Consider the following 17,007-nt stretch of genomic DNA (forward strand, 5'->3'; position numbering starts at 1 on the left):
TCATAATGTATTTTCTAACTGTTTTTATTATTTTAAATAGTCCATCTGTTTTCTTCCTCTTTGCTGTAAGATTAAAATGTTTCACTGTATTTAGGATTTTATTATTAACTATACAGCAAATCTGAGATTACTTAATACATTTACAAACTTTTAGTCTGCAAGAGCCTATTGACCATTTCCAAAATGAAAATAATATGAGCATACACTGGCAGAAAAGGTTCATGAATTGCAGAATGTTACATTTAGTTAAACTTTTACAATTACTTTTTTTTTTTTCATTACTCCACCATGATACAGAACTGTATAAATAGTAGCCATATAATATCAGTGTGCCAACTCCTTATTTATTCCTAGCTTGCAAAATCACAAGTCATGTGAAACTACATGATGAACAGGAACTGCACCCGAGTGCACATGCATTTTCAATTTTTATTAATCATCATCACACACCCATAGAGGCAAATAAACCAATACTGCCCCAATAAGTTACATTTAAATAAAAGACAGTATTGCGTTACTTTCTCCCATGTGATACAATAACAAACCTATTAGATTACAAAGATGTTTTAAACTTCCTTAAAATACCTGATAAATGGCTTGTGCATACAGTGCAATATTAAGTTATCCAAGCTATTGTTTAGGTTTGCATTAAAAGTCCTTTCTCAAACTAATATTGGACAGCAACTGCACAATAACTATACGTGCTGCTAATAGGAATAAAAAAAAAAGATTCAATTCTAGCAACACAAGGAAATCTTAGCTCATGAGCAAAGGAAAACAAACAACTCTCCCAAACATTTCTGCCACTCTGTACATGACTGCCAAATACAAAGACACTGTTAAACAACACTGTTTTTACCAATTATCCTTTTAACTGAATATAGCCATTACATCCTTCATGAAATGTACTTTTAAATTAAGAGATTTAAAAATCAAACAGAAAAGTGCTTCAAAATAAATAAAATTGGTTATGTGAATTTTTCTGCACTAGTAAAGCAACCGGCATCAGGAGCTCATTGTGTTACAGGAAACAGCATCATCTTTGACTTCTTACCGACTTAATACAACAGCTCCAACGGAGCAAAAAACCCCAAACAAATCCCCTAAAAACTGATTTTTTTTGTTTGATGGGACACCCTCTAGAAAATATAAATGAATAGATGAAGATTTTACTATTCAATCATTAGAAATCATGTAACATGTCTTCAAGCAATGTTCTTTTAACCAGAGTACTACTGTAAATATTACAGGATTAATATCTCCTATTGCATCCAAAATAATTGATACCTGCCACTCTATAGAAAAATAAAATCACTTCTGTACATCCAGCTTATGACTGGAGAGTGAGGTCTGCCATGAAAATAAGACCACAATATCCATACACACAACTTTATGATTTACCGACATTAACGGAACATGACCATGCAATACCCGTTACATTCACACACACGCACTTTCCCACATGCACAACTGTCTATCTCTGGATATTTCTCTGTAAGACAGGGAAATACACAGTCAACACAGCACAAATTACGAGCATGAGCTGGAGGGTTATTTTACTGAGGGGAAGTTAAGTTTTGCATTATACAGATTTCTTCATTTCCTTTGCCAATTTGGAAATTCCCTATTAGGGGTTACTTGGGCTGTAAGGTTTTGTGTGTCCATTTGAGCCTCCACTGGTCAGTTTACCTAGGGACATCACAATATAATAACAAAAAAACCTTCCCCGAAAAGCCACGAATAATGACAGAAACATGTTTAAAAATCACATCCAACAATTTATACCGTCTGCTTAAATGTAACTACAAGGGTGACCAACAGATGTGTCTCCTGGATGCCAATCTGTGAAAGGTTTCCCTGCACATCTCACTTGAAAGGAGAAAGCACCAGTCAGAGCACGCTGGGGTTATATTTCCCAAATAGCCTGGGAACACCAAAGGGCATGACTGGGTCAAGGATGCCAGTACAAATCTGCTTATCCTGAAACTGAAATAGAAGCAAAGCATCAGGGCTTTACCACAAATGCTGCACTGGAACTTTTGCAACCAGGACAAAATGCTTAAAGTATAAGTGGTCGCCAGGACTCTCTGGGACATTTTGGGAAATGATTATATGCTTTTTGTTACCTTTTGACAGAGCCAGGCTAGGTGTTTCCCCTCTGTTTCAAGCCTTTATTCTAAGCTAAGCATCATATTTACTGTACAGACACGAGAGACGCCAGTGATGTTCTCATCTAACTCTCTGCCAGACTATTCCTTTAATGTAATAGTTCCGTTACTGTTCAGTGTAATTTCTGGGCCTCTTGGACTACGGATGGATGAATGAATGGAAAAAAGATGGCCGGAGTGGAAAGAGGGTCCATATCAGATGGGTCCTTTATGTGCATACGGACAGCAACATTTAACACCAGGGAAAAGGGGAAGGGTGAAGTAAAGTCTCCAGAGGACTTTTTTTTTCTTTTTTGGAGCAGAGCACATCAGCCAGCAAACACTTGCGGTAGCAGTGGTGGGGGCAGGTGCTCATTCTCAACATTATCAGAGTCTATTGCTGATGATGCTGCAGAAGTTGTCCCACTAGCCGTGGTTGCAGTGGGGTTTTGTGTCTCTGCTGGAAAGCTCTCCAGAACGCTCTGCACCTTCTGCTCCACTTCGTCTGTCCAGTCGATGAGGTCGCTCTCTAACTGGCGAGCCTTCTCCATGACCCTCTCCTGCCTTTCCCCGAGCCCTGTTAGCACGTCGAGCCGTTTGTGGACCTGACTGAGCGCGGCACTGCCTGGGGAGCAGGAAGAAGCTCCAGTGGACTGTGGCCAGTGGGGGGATGCCTGGCCCGACATGTACAGGTCAAACTCCTCAGAGCTCAGGTTCAGAGACTGGCCGTCCAGCTTCTCAATGAAGGCCACCGCACAGCACTGGGGAGAGGGGATGTGGCGGGTCAGTACAAGAAAATCTCACATGGATATCATCAGTGTGTGATAATGGATTCACTGAGATTAAAAATGTAACTTTTTTCGGCATATGGTTTTTATTGGACAGTTGACCCGTGTCTCACGCAATCAGATCTTATTTTAGACCTTTTAATGTGAATAGGTTTGTGAACATGACCAATTTACACGACAACAGAAGAACATTAGACCAGAAAAGGAAATATTTTAAAACTTTTAAAAATGTATTCAAATGTGAAACACTAATGGATTAAGGCCCCATAGAACCCTAACCGGCAATTTCCACCGGATGCGCAACGGCTGCGGAACGGCAACGGAGTCATTAGGTTTCCATTAAAGTCAATGTGTGTATTTCCACTGACTGCGGAACGTCTGCGTCCCTACTCCGTCCCAGCTCCGGCGGTCCACAGCCCTCCGCAGAGCTTCTATTTTTGCCGGACGCCGGAGAGCTCCGCAGCAATTCAGCACACGGCAGATAGTGGGGACAGGAAGTCGAGCACAGAAACAAAATTAAAATCCGGTTTATTTTCAAAGTAAAATACACCGTGCTCACGGCGGATCATATTTCCCTGAACTACACCTTGAAAACACAGCACAGAGTTGTTTCCCCTCTACTCCTCTGGATGGAAACAAACTGTTGTTGGTTTTGTGGTTCTATTCTACGTGAATTTGCGAGATATTGTGGGTCCTCGTGACTACAGCTGTCAGTCATGGCCGCAGCAGTGCCGCAACAAATCCGGACCTGGTGGGTATTGACGGACGGCGGAGCACGCAGCCGGTCCGCAGACGTTCCGCATCCAGTGGAAATTGCCGGTAACGTGTCCGGCCGGGGACCTGTGTTGCTTGTTATTCCCGATCTCTCTATTGTGTCTCTCATATAAGTAAGGGTTGCTGCACGTTGGACGGTTCACGCCTCGCCGTCGTCCATTAATACCTGACAATGGACACCTCGAAGGGCATTAACCCTTACATACCATGGTCACTTGCCAAATAACATATTTTTAAACCATTAGTTTATATTTTAATTTGTTTTACAATCGAAATCTAAATTTTATCCAAACAATAACTCCGTTTCCCTGGTTACGCCTGACGGTTTGACTAATACCTGGAACAATCATTCCCATCCATCAGGTTCTTATGCAATGCAAACGTTGTTCACTCCCCCAGGAAATAGGAAGGACCTTAGATACGACTTAGCAACCGGAGATATTTATAGTCTGCTCAGCTGATAGAACCCTTCAGTTTAGCTACGAGCCAGAAAGCTAACGCTATGCTAGCAAGATCCAAAGTCAATAACATTGTGTACAGTTGGCAATCAGTAAAAATAATTTGACAGTATGTTGAACAAGACAAGCTAGCTATCCAACCATGTCATCGTCCCCAAAACAATATAACGACTTTCACGAACAATTTGATCTGCGATGTGCAACGTTACTGTCAGCCGCAGCGGCGCAGCCTGAAGTAGCGAACGACCTGAACAGTGAACGGGATGAGAGATAACGTTATTCTCTGTGAAACAAAGTCAGTCCAGAGTGGAAGTATAACTTACTTCTTGCAGCTTGTGTGTTAGTCCCATCCTGTGGTGTTCAGAGGACGAGTTGGAAATAACAGATCCACATTTCCTTTTTGATTTAATGTAGCGCATTCATTTAGAACAGTAAACAGTCAGTTTTACCAGAACTCCTTTAGTAGGTTTCCTACATCACTTTTTTATGGACACCCTGCAGCCAATCAGAATCGAGTATTCACCCAGACCATGGTATAATTGGTTATAAAGTATTAGTGGGTTAGGGCGACGGAAAAAATAATTAAACAATAGCATTTATATGTATTTAATTTTAAACCACCTAATGTCTTGAATGTTTCAGAAATTTTAAGACTTTTCCAACGATTATGACATTCAATAAATTCCAGGGGGTAATTTGTAACAAATGTAACTGTAACTTCTTTATCTCAATCTGTCTGTCCCACTTTGCTACCAGAGTGAACAACAGCACAGTGAAGCCAAGTTTTGAAAATTTCAAAATAAAGCCACAAGACATGTTACACAAAATGTTAACATGTCTACATTGCATCATGGTTTATTGAGACTGCTGTTTGACTCAGCTGCTTCAAAACATGGATTTCTAGAAGAGCTGGACTGATAAAAAAATCAGACATCTGGCTTATGTTATTTACACTCAGTTGCCAGTTTAATAGGTAGCCCTAGCTAAACCTAGTGCAGTCTTAATAAAATAGTCCTGCAATAAATTTAAGATTATAATTGTTTTTTTTGTTGAAACTATTTTGAGAGGTGTTCATTCAAGGTTATGATCATTTTGGAGTATGTAGTTTGCGGTGCTGTTGAACTGTATTGAATGATAAAGAAAGGTGTTTCTGTCACTTCCGCATTGGCTTCATTTTTCAGCACCGGTGGTAGGCGCTTGATAACACCACACAATTTCACAGCTTCTTCAAAAAAATGTGGAAACGGAGACTTAGAGTCACCCACAATAAACCACATAGATACAAGCATGTACTTATTTCCTCACCAGATTAGTGAAGTAGTAACCATCCTCTCCAGTCATGAGTCTGCTGGGGTTGCTGAAGCGGGTGATGTACTGGATGTTGGACTGCAGTCGCGGAGGGTTTGCTTTCAGCACAATGTAGATGAGCGTGGGGAGGAAGTCATCCGCAGACGCAGCCTCTTTCTTGCTGATTTTGATGGCGTTGAAGATGTGCTTGCTGCAACGGGTGATGCATGCCAGCTTCTCCTTGGGCACACACTTTGAATCCATTTCAATCACATCTGAAATGATGCCGACATTTGAGAAGATAACAAAATGGTTTAATCTGAAAATCTTACTGGATTGCTACTGCCAAGATAACGATGTCCTACCATGGCCTTCTGAAAAATAATGAGACTTACCCGTGATGGCTTTGACTACGCTGTCCGACACCTCAGCAATCTCCTCGTCTACAGGAACACACAGCATCTCAATGGTGACCCAATGCAAGGCTCTGTAACACATCACAATAAAGACTTTGAGTTGCGGCCATTTCGCCCGCAAATGTGTTTTCTAGTGCTCAAAGGGAATGCAGAGAAATGAATGATTATCTGAAAAGCAAATTTAAGCATCATTACAACTTTTGTTTGCTAACCTGATTCTCTTCTGAATGGCCAGGTCTTTCCTCTCGTCGTCTGTGGTCTCAGGACAGAAGACATCCTTGTAGAGACGAGTCATCATGTACTTCTCTACCTCATCCATAACACTCTCTACATGATCTGATGAACCTAGGAACAGAAGCACAAAGATCAAAGATATACCGAGCAAAGACATTTTACACTGAATAATGTAAGTGATATTCACTGTTTATATTCTTCTTAAGTGTAAGAGTTAAGCAGTACCCTTGAACTGGGTGTGGAGGCGGTCTGAGAGGTTCTGGTAGAAGTCCTGCACACACTCTGACAGCTCATCAGCACCCATGTCCTGAACAAGGAATGGGAATGAACAGATCAGATTTGAATTTTTAGCTTAAAAATACATTCATGGTATAGGAACAGATGTCAAAATCAAGCCCAAATTTGACAGAGTGATATAACGTGCATCATTTTAATTTTGATAATGTTATCTGTTTAAATGTGGCAATTACTAGGCAATTTTAAAATGGAGAAATAGTTATGTCGATATCAAACTGGATATCTAAAAAACAGTGTTGCTTGGGACAACAATGTGTGACAGTCATCATCTCAATCGGAAGCAATCAAGAGTTCACTAGCTGTTTTAGGTCATGTAAAAATAATAAAAGTTTCCATTTTGAGATGAAGCAATACAAGCTCATTTCATCCAGAGATCGCGACGTTAAAACAGAGAAGTCTTTAGTAAATAAATCAGGAGAGGTGGTAATGGAACACTATTAAAGATAAACACTGGTGAAAGTAGACACATGGTGCAATCACAATGACTTGAAAACTATCAGCATTGCTATGCTATCATATTGTATGCAGCATTTTCTTTGCAGGGTGCAAATGTTCCACCAAAACAAGTTCCTTTCCGAGACCATTTTAGAAAAAAGGCTAACTACCCCTGACCGTTTTTTCTCCTATCCAGGAGTGTATGCTCCTGTTGCCAGACCTTCCTCCGCAGCGCTGTGGAGAGAAGTCTGGCAATGCGAGACTATACAGCGCTGTGGACGGTCAGGGGTTGTTAGCATTTCTTTAAACCAATCACAATCGTCTTGGGCGGTGCTAAGCTCCGGACACAGTGAGCATGGCTCTTTAAAGTGGTCTCGGAAAGGAACTTGTTTTGGTGGAACATTTGCACCCCGCAAAGAAAACGCTGCATACAATATTAAATAAAGTTAACTGTTCACACAATACAGGAATGTGAGCTATATGAATTCGTTGGATACATGGTTAAATGTAATTTGCTCTTACCAGTGTATCGCCGTGTGAATTTTGTTCATAGCAAATCCCCACCAATCGGTCCCAAAACGTCCCAGTTAGAGAGTAAATGCCGTAAACATATTCTTTGTAAATCTTTACAATCATTCCCGGAACGAACCAAGCAGGCCTGCCTTGTTGCATGATCCAAATATTCCTTAAAACTAAAGCCATTTTCAGTGTTTAACGTTGCACAGAGGTTCCGGTTAATCAGCGGTGCCAGAACTATCCTGTACCCGAGCCGTTGTCGATTCAGACTTTGACTTTGAGTAAAAACACAATCTTAAACCAAAAATAAATAGAAGCAAAAGTAATTTGTTAACAGGCTGTCCAGATTTGCATAGCTATTCATTCATAGGAATTAAATGGTTCCTACAAACACACAAAAACATGATCAATTATCCACTTCAGCTCACCCGCTTATAGACCATGCTCTCAGTAAAGGCCCGGCACTGTTTGAAGATCTCTCTGCCAGACTTCAGCGGCTTAAGAAAATCAATGAATTCCCGCGTTGCATAGTCACTGCTCACAGAAGAATGCCGGCTTGTAGAGGAGCTGGGGCTTGGGCTGGAGTGAGCGTCAAAAGGAGTATCTGGGGGAAGACATTTAATATTACTCTAATCAAAGCTATATAAAAAAAAAAAGTACGTACTAAGTATTTTCTCCTGATATCCCTGGTAGTTGCACCACATGCTGCACTCTATACATTTTGTATTTAGGTTACTCAGGTCATCAGAACCAATTCCACAAAAATGCAGGCAGAGAGAAAGTTCAATCAAAGTAAGCCTAACTTGCTAAATGAGTATAAATATCACCATAACTTGATAACAATACAGTAATTGTTTGAATCAAGAACAATGAAAACTTAAAAAAATAAAGGTTTGATAAATGACTAGCATCTCTTGCAGTTGAGCATGTGCAATAGTATGTACCTTTTTTTGGTGGTGTTTTTGTGGAAGGAGTAAAAAACTTTGTAACTGTATTGACTTTGCTGGACTTTTCCTTAGTTTTTCTTTCTTCAAACTTGCTGAAGGGTGTGATGGTAGGCTGTGATTGGGCCTTCTGGTGTTTGCTATATGCTTCCTCTTCCTCTCTCTGCAGCCTGGGGGAAAGAGAGTACAACTGTAATAGCTGTCAGATGGACAGGCGGACAAAAGAGCAAGCCAACAAAATGAAGAGGTAAAGGAACAATTGACAGAGTATTTGCCTTTGAGCAATAATTGTACACAGGGCACACAGATACATACAAACCTCTCAGCAAGTGCCCAGTCTTCCTGAATCTGTTTTTGCTTTTCTCTTTGATTTTCCTCTCGCCAGCACTTCGAGCACAGGCCCTGCCAGCCAGTGTTGCCATAAAAACCACATCCTTTTTTGCAAAGCAGCTCTGATTGGTCCAGATGGATCCCACGGCGCTGGCTCGTCATCCTTCCCCAAAGTTAGAAACACTGCTGGGGGAACCAGAAGACAGAAAACTTTAACAACCAAAACAGTGACTACGAACAGCAATGCAGTGGCCAGAACGGTGCATTATCGTGTGTAAAAAAAGTTCCCGTTGCCCATTACACTTGCCATTCAAGATTGCAGAACAACTTTCTACAGCATTGACTGAAGTCCAGGATCTCACCACACGTCGTTTATCACACCCTGCTACAGTAGTTTATTCTAGCACTGACCAAAATGTATAAGTTAATCAAGGCCCTGACGGCTCTAGCTGATTTCTTTTTTTAGGGGCTCTTGAAAGCTTTGACCTATTTACTTGTTAGCATTAGCTAATAGCTAGCACCTTTCTCTCGCAGTACTAACTAAACTGACAGAGTAGCTAGCTCTAAAACAGAATATCCTCTTAAAACAGCGTTTTCTCTTATTAACATATAATTCTAAACGATTGTTGTAACCTTTGACAAGTATGTTCGCGCGGCAAATCAACAAGGGAATCCACAGCTAACGTTAGCTGCTAGTGTTTACCTAAACTAACTACACAGCTAACCTAGCTAGGCTAAGGTTAACTAACGCAAGCGGAATAACCATTATGTTAATTGTGATGCTCTAGGTTGGCTACGTGAATTTTGTGTCAACATACACACTCATTCGCAGTGTCAAAAATCTATCGGGTAACGTTATCGTCGCTCAGGTTCCAGTCTACTGTTGGTGGATGTTTACATTAGCAAAGCAGCTAACGTTAGGTTTGTCCCACCGCCATTTTGTCTGTCAGTTGTTTCTTCTTCTGTGATAGTTTTTTTTTGTATGTTACAAATCCGTTTATATCGATGATCGCCGTCTAGCGTTACCACATTGCAATAGCCCACGTTATTACTCACAGATAGTTAAAAAAAAATGTCATTAATTTGCTACAAATAATGACTCGCCCTTTTCAATAAAAAATATATACAATTCTATAATACAAGATCGTTTAAGGCACTATTTAGATCTCCAATTCCGTTAAACTGACCCCTTAAATGTGTTTTGCTGGTTTGTCCATATGTCTATATTATAACAAGGCAAGTCTACAGGCACACTATGAGGCCGTAGTGCTTATTGTAAAGAAACCCAAACTCTGGAGATGGATAAGAGCTGCGGCCCAATTTTTTTTAAAGGAGACATATGTTCATTTTGGGTTCATACTTAAAATAAAACACATTATTTTTCTCATACTGTCTGAACATTCCTGAAATCCAGGAATACCTGTAATCAAGGGATTGCATCTCAACATCTCTTTCGCCCCCTGGTGGCTGGCTGCAGTATAGGTCAGAAATCTCACCCCCTCCATGTTAGTGGATGCAAAGAATTTCTAATAAGGGAAAAAGTTCCACCAAAGCCGGTCTATGGAGCTAAATCAGGGCCAAATGTTTTGTTAATTTGAAAAATGTATGTATAGTTGAAAAACTAAAGCTTGAAATTGAAAATTTAAGTTTTGGTCTAAAACTTGAAAAAATAAAACCATGTATTCAAATTAAAAATAAGTGTACCAATTTTTCTTTCAGTTTGAATAAAATTTAGATTAAATTCTGGAATTATTTTGAATAAATTATAAATTATAAATTTTCATTTTTCACTTTTATATTTGTTTTCAGTTCTACATTTCATGTTTTCAGATTCAAAACTTATTTTTTTTTACAGCTTCAAATCTTTTTTTTCACTTTCAGATCAGTTTTTCACTTTCAGATCAGTTTTTTTCAGTTTCAGACTTTTGGCCCTGGTTTTGCTTGGGGGCGTGGTTTCAACTCAGAGGGGCGTGGAATTATGAGTAGCAGCCTAACAAAGAAGGCAGAAGACTCTCCTCAGTCATGTTGCCTTCAGGAAATTGTGTTACTGCGAGAACTATGACTGAATGCTTTCTATCCACCATATTTACATGTGATTTTTACTAAATAAACTGATGCCAGTGACAAAGTTCCATTTAAAAAACAGTTTTGGACAACACGTGGTACCAATTACACTATAAGAGCAATAAACTGTGCCAGATTGTGCAGTTCAGCAGGAAGAATGACTTCTCCCACTTCCACGTACGACTTTGAATGTATGCACCACAGTATTAACTCACCAAGGCAACCTGCTGGCGCCAGCGCACAGGTAAGACATGTGAAAGATATTAGACTTTTTGAATAGATACCTTTTTTGTCATTAACACATAAAGGGAAAATAGGTGGACAGCTGGACGAAGCTGGCAATGAAGCATCGCTAGCACTAAAGTTAGCATTAACACTAGCTTCACACTAGCTGGTGTTTTTACACTAATTTCAGTGTCCAGCTCAAGTTTTTTTACTTTAACGTGTAGTGGTCTTTGTTAACCTCGGTTTGTCAGAATGACCATAACTCGACAGTGGCTGCAGTGAAGAAGGTCTCTTTTCATTTGCTCCTAGAGTAGACAAATACGACTTCACATTAATGCTCTGGCCTGATAAATTGCGTTTTACACACATAACGTTACAGCATGACAGTTATGCCTTACAAAATATGCCAATTGGGCAAACTTTGAAGGCTTCTACCACACCCTAACTTATGTATCAGAATACACTAACTTGTCTTTTTGTATTTGTATGTCTTACTGTCTGTTTTCTGGACCATGTGTGTCCGTAATAAAAGCTTTGATTGATTGATTGATTAACAAAGCGGACCAGGACAAGTTATGTTGTTTAAACTTACCATGAAAAGGTAACATTATTAACTTAGCAATGTTAGTTATCTGTAATTTTTACATTTATAAGGCTCTGTACGGCTGCAGCCACTGTTGAGCTATTCTGACAAACAGAGGTTAACAAAGACCACTACACGTTAAAGTCAAAAAACTTGAGCTAGACACTGAAATTAGTGTAAAAACACCAGCTAGTGTGAAGCTAACGTTAGTTAATGCTAACTTTAGTGCTAGCGATGCTTCATTTCCAGCTGTCCACCTATTTTCCCCTCAAATATGCCACTACGGGGATAATGTCCCAAAGTATCTATTCAAAAAGGCTAATATCTTTCACATGTCTTACCTGTGCGCTGGAGCCGGCGGATTGCCTTGGCGGAGCGGACGCCATGCTGACTGCCGAGTGAATACTGTGGTGCTAAATTCAAAGTCGTACGTGGAAGTGGAAGAAGTCATTGTTCCTGCTGAACTGCACAATCTGGCACACTTTCTTTCTCTTATAGTGTAATTGGTACCACGTGTTGTCCAAAACAATTTTTTAAATGGAACTTTGTCACTGGCATCAGTTTGTTTAGTAAAAATCACATGTATATAGTGGATAGAAAGCATTCAGTCATAGTTCACGCAGTAACACAATTTCCTGAAGGCAACATGACTGAGGACAGTCTTCTGCCTTCTTTGTTAGGCTGCTACTCATAATTCCACGCCCCTCTGAGTTGAAGCCACGCCCCCAAGCAAAATCAGGGCCAAAAGTCTGAAACTGAAAAAAACTGATCTGAAAGTGAAAAACTGATCTGAAACTGAAAAAGAAGATTTGAAGCTGTAAAAAAAATAAGTTTTGAATCTGAAAACATGAAATGTGGAACTAAAAACAAATATAAAAGTGAAAAATGAAAATTTGTAATTTATTCAAAATAATTCCAGAATTTAATCTAAATTTTATTCAAACTGAAAGAAAAATTGGTACACTTATTTTTAGTTTGAATACATGGTTTTATTTTTTCAAGTTTTAGACCAAAACTTAAATTTTCAATTTCAAGCTTTAGTTTTTCAACTATATATATATTTTTCAAATTAACAAAACATTTGGCCCTGATTTAGCTCCATATATTCCACTCCCTATTAAGCCCCATTGTACCGAATTTGGTTGCAGTTCCACCAGAGTTCCACTGGGGGTGATCGCGGTCCAGTGCAAAATGAATGGGATTCTATGGAGCTAGACGGCTAAATTTGTCTTTTTTGCCTGATTGTCGTTGAGAAATCTCAAGATTTGATTGTAGTTTTTGCAAGTTCAACATGGATTATAGGTCGAAAGTTGAATGAACGAGTACTTATGTCCTTAGATTTTTTTACAGATTGAGTTGTTGTTGCCCATAACACGCTAGCATTCTGCTAATGAATGCTGATTGGTCAGTGAAGGACTGATTACGATCGGAGATCCCGCTTGACGGCATCCGAAGCAGAACCAGAATGTCAGAGTGAATATTTCGGCGTGGTCTTTAAAACATTAGCAAACCTCTTTCTAGCACGTGTATTGACAGGGAGAGCCTAACCTGTCAGCTGTGTTGTCGATGCCTCGAGAGAGAAAAAGGAAGTGACTCAGAACTTGCCGTAAAGCAGTATCTCTGGCCGTATGTGTCTATGACGTCATTGGCATTTTAAAAGGCTTTTTAGAACAAAAAAGTCACTTTAAAAAAATCTAACACCCAGCAGTGTGTATTTTCTTAGCCTCCCCTTTCGAATGCAACATTCAAATTACTAGACAAAAAATGATGATATGAGAAAAGTGGATTTTGAGGGGTATAGCTCCGTAGAGTCCCATTCATTCTGCACTCGCCTGTGAGCGCCCCCTATATAGATCAAGAGTGGAACTGCAACCAGTTCAGAAGCCGGAAGTAATGAGAGAGTGGAACTTCTTCCCATAGACTGTAGGGGAGAGCCGGGACAGTTGAAACACTTTTTAATTAAATTTAATTTACAAAGCGATCGTATCGCACTGAAAGCTAATATTTTGTCACTAGCAACCTACACCTGTCATCTGTCAAATACAGTTGCATTTTCAGCTTTGAACAAAACCGTTCAGGAATTATTACAGCAAAAGTGGGACGTGCGTAATGTTTCATTCGTCCCTCCTGGCCGGGACAATTGAAACACAGCATAGGGGGACGGATGAAACATACAGTTTAAGCCATATAAACTTCCCACAACTTAAATATTTTACTACATATCATGAATGGTACTCCCAAAAGGTGTTATTTTAGATAGATTGTTGCTGGGCTATACGTCTTTGTGAATATCTATTAACAACTCATTGCCGTCACCTTGAAGCGTGTATGAAGCGTTTTTTGAAATATCATGCACTGTGGATCATTCTGCCATTTTTATAGCTAGAACAGTAAGTTTTCCCATTTATATCATGTTTCTATTGTGGAAAATGTCGTTTCACTAGGTTTTTACGTGGGTTAGGGCACTGCACATCCAAATAAGTGCCCTTAACGACCCACAGCCCATCAGTCTCCATAGGATAACATGGGAAAACTCGACCCCCTTACCTGGTGGGGTCCAAATATATTTTCATCTTTCTAAAACTGCTTTTCCATGTCTCACCTCCATAAATTATTGTATAAACACAGATATTTGTGCATTTACTTAAAATACATGGAGTTACAGCCAGGTCGGGGACAGTTGAAACAGCTGTTTCAACCGTTCCAACATAGACATATGCTATTATAACCTGTTTTGCTTTCCATGTAAACAAGCATGCAATATGAAAGTCTGGGATTGTGGAGAACACTAAATAGTCTACCGAATAAGCACGTAGTCGAAACTTTAAATCAAAAACACTCATTAATAATCGAAAAAATGTAACCGCTAATGAAGTTTACTTTCGACCATCAAAACTCGTTTATCACCTGTAACTCCGTGATAAAAGGAAATAACAGGGAGGTATTTGGCTGATAGAAGGAGGTTAACATGCTCTATGTTTTGACCTAAGGAATTCTGTCTATCATCATTGCACTCGGTGAAAACTGGAATGTTTAATCCGTCCCGCGTTTCAATCGTCCCGGCTCTCCCCTATATAAGAATGGACCAACAGATCCCGTTGCTCTGGACGGAGACCAGTGAAGGCCGTTAGAAGCACTTTTCTGGTGAGTGCCGAGCGTTACTGCGCAGCCTCCAACTGAGAGAGACGATGTAAATGTGCCATGAGCAACATGTCTGAAAGTCTTCTGGTAGCTGTGCCAAGAGAAATCTCAATAATTCCCAGTCTTGCAGAGATGGAGAGCGTAGGTATATGTAAGGAGATAACATAGGCACAGGCTAATTATTTGCTAACTAAAATGCTAGTTAACATTAGTAATTACACTTAAACAGCTAATGTGAGACGAAACTGCCTGCGAGCTTCTCCTGTACTATACGGTAATTCCTCTACTATGCGACAGTAAGTCGCGTGGTTATGGCACAATCGTTAGCCTATTTTTACAAAAACGTCTGCTACGGAGCCATAACGTGAGGTACAAGGTAATGGAGTCTTTTATCCATTGTCGTGTTTCTTTAGAAATTGACAATGGACAAATAGAGTCTTTAAACGCTTCCGATGTAAAGTTATTTAATGTCAAAGTGGCGCCAAAATGAATGGCAGTCAATGGAATGCTAACGGGGAGTGATCGCTTTGTAGCATTAAAATGGCGCCATAGGAGGTTCGTGGTCTGAGGAGAAGCTTACCCCCTTGCTTCTGCCCTTATTTGAAATTCTTTGGTTCCACTCTCTCGTTACTTTTGGCTTCTGGTTGCAGTTCCACTCTTGATCCATATAGGGGGCGCTCACAGGCGAGTGCAGAATGAATGGGACTCTATGGAGCTATACCCCTCAAAATCCACTTTTCTCATATCATCATTTTTTGTCTAGTAATTTGAATGTTGCATTCGAAAGGGGAGGCTAAGAAAATACACACTGCTGGGTGTTAGATTTTTTTAAAGTTGCTTTTTTGTTCTAAAAAGCCTTTTAAAATGTCAATGACGTCATAGACACATACGGCCAGAGATACTGCTTTACGGCAAGCTCTGAGTCACTTTCTCTTTTCTCTCTCGAGGCATCGACAACACAGCTGACAGGTTAGGCTCTCCCTGTCAATACACGTGCTAGAAAGAGGTTTGCTAATATTTTAATGACTACGCCAAAATATTCACTCTGACATTCTGGTTCTGCTTCGGATGCCGTCAAGCGGGATCTCTGATCGTAATCAGTCCTTCACTGACCAATCAGCATTCATTAGCAGAATGCTAGTGTGTTATGGGCAACAACGACTCAACCTGTAAGAAATCAAAAGGGCATAAGTAGCCTACTCGTTCATTCAACTTTCGACCTATAATCCATGTTGAACTTGCAAAAACTACAATCAAATCTGAGTATTGTCAACGAGAATCAGGCGAAAGAGACAAATTTAGCCGTCTAGTTCCATAGAATCCCATTCATTTTGCATTGCCTGCAATCACCTCCAGTGGAACTCTGGTGGAACTGCAACCAAATTCGGTACAGTGTCAGCCTCCTTCGCTGTTTGAATAATGTTAGTAGGTTGGCGGACGTATTTCAGCGAGGCAAGACATCTTAAATCCAGTGTTTTAATCATTGCTCTGAACCCATCTTTCTCAACGGTCTGTAACGGGACTATAGTTGGATTGCATTCATAATGTTGCTCCGCTGCATGCTTGAAGTGACAAGTCTTTCATGTTAGCACTGTAACGTTAGCACGGTAACGTTAGCTAGTACGGCCGAGTAACGTTAGAGCGACGGGCAACAACAGTGGTAACAAATTATGTCAGATTTTTTAGAAACAAAAAACCTTGCAACAACAGACGGCTCCTCTCTTGAGCATATGTTGTTCTGGCGTATCTCCGGTCTTTCTTCATCCTCTAACTTTCTTCTCTGTTCTTTAATGTGCAGTAGTGACCGGAGCCTCTCCCATAGGGCTGGGCGTATCGATCTAAATATCGATAGTATCGATACCAAGATGAGTATTGGTATCGGATTGATACTGTCGTGATGAGATCGAAACTTTTGTTTCTCTCCGAGTTCATGCGTATCGGTATCGGTATCGGCGATATTAGCCCTGTATTTACTTGGTATTAGATCGATACCAAAATTCCCAGTATCGCCCACCCCTACTCTCCCAGCTTAACAGACTGTTATGCTACCTGGCTAGCTAGCAGCTATAATGTTACCAAACATGCCTTTCGGCAGTGTAGCTACATTTGTAAATGTAAAATTATTAGTGTTAGAAACTGTTTAAGTCACAAATTGTTATATGCTATGGTGTTTTATCCTTTTAAAGAAAGTTAGTTGTGGGTTATTAATTGTTGTGTTATAAAGTTACAACCATGAGTGAGAAGGCTACACAGTTAACAGGAGTCCCAGTGCTGCGACGGAGAGAAGAAAAAAAAAAAAATGGATCGGCCCATGGATTTGTTAATTTTTCCGATCCCCGATCCAGCTATTGTGTCAATATCCAATCTT

At 40.1% G+C, this 17,007-nt stretch overlaps 1 protein-coding gene across 1 annotated transcript; it reads right to left on the reverse strand.

Annotated features, from left to right (window-relative positions):
• Positions 1-324: 324 nt before the first annotated feature.
• Positions 325-9,633, reverse strand: rabgef1l (RAB guanine nucleotide exchange factor (GEF) 1, like). Its single transcript, XM_036001164.1, has 9 exons — positions 9,445-9,633; positions 8,616-8,812; positions 8,297-8,466; positions 7,781-7,956; positions 6,330-6,411; positions 6,083-6,215; positions 5,850-5,941; positions 5,473-5,729; positions 325-2,908 (listed from the first exon to the last, which is right to left on the reverse strand). The coding sequence occupies exons 2-9, from the start codon at positions 8,786-8,788 to the stop codon at positions 2,477-2,479; spliced, it is 1,515 nt and encodes a 504-aa protein (XP_035857057.1). The 5' UTR covers positions 8,789-8,812; positions 9,445-9,633; the 3' UTR covers positions 325-2,476.
• Between the last annotated feature and the right edge of the window lie 7,374 nt (positions 9,634-17,007).

Source organism: Sander lucioperca, chromosome 5 (genome assembly GCF_008315115.2).
Source record: "Sander lucioperca isolate FBNREF2018 chromosome 5, SLUC_FBN_1.2, whole genome shotgun sequence".
Taxonomy (NCBI): Eukaryota; Metazoa; Chordata; class Actinopteri; order Perciformes; family Percidae; genus Sander; species Sander lucioperca.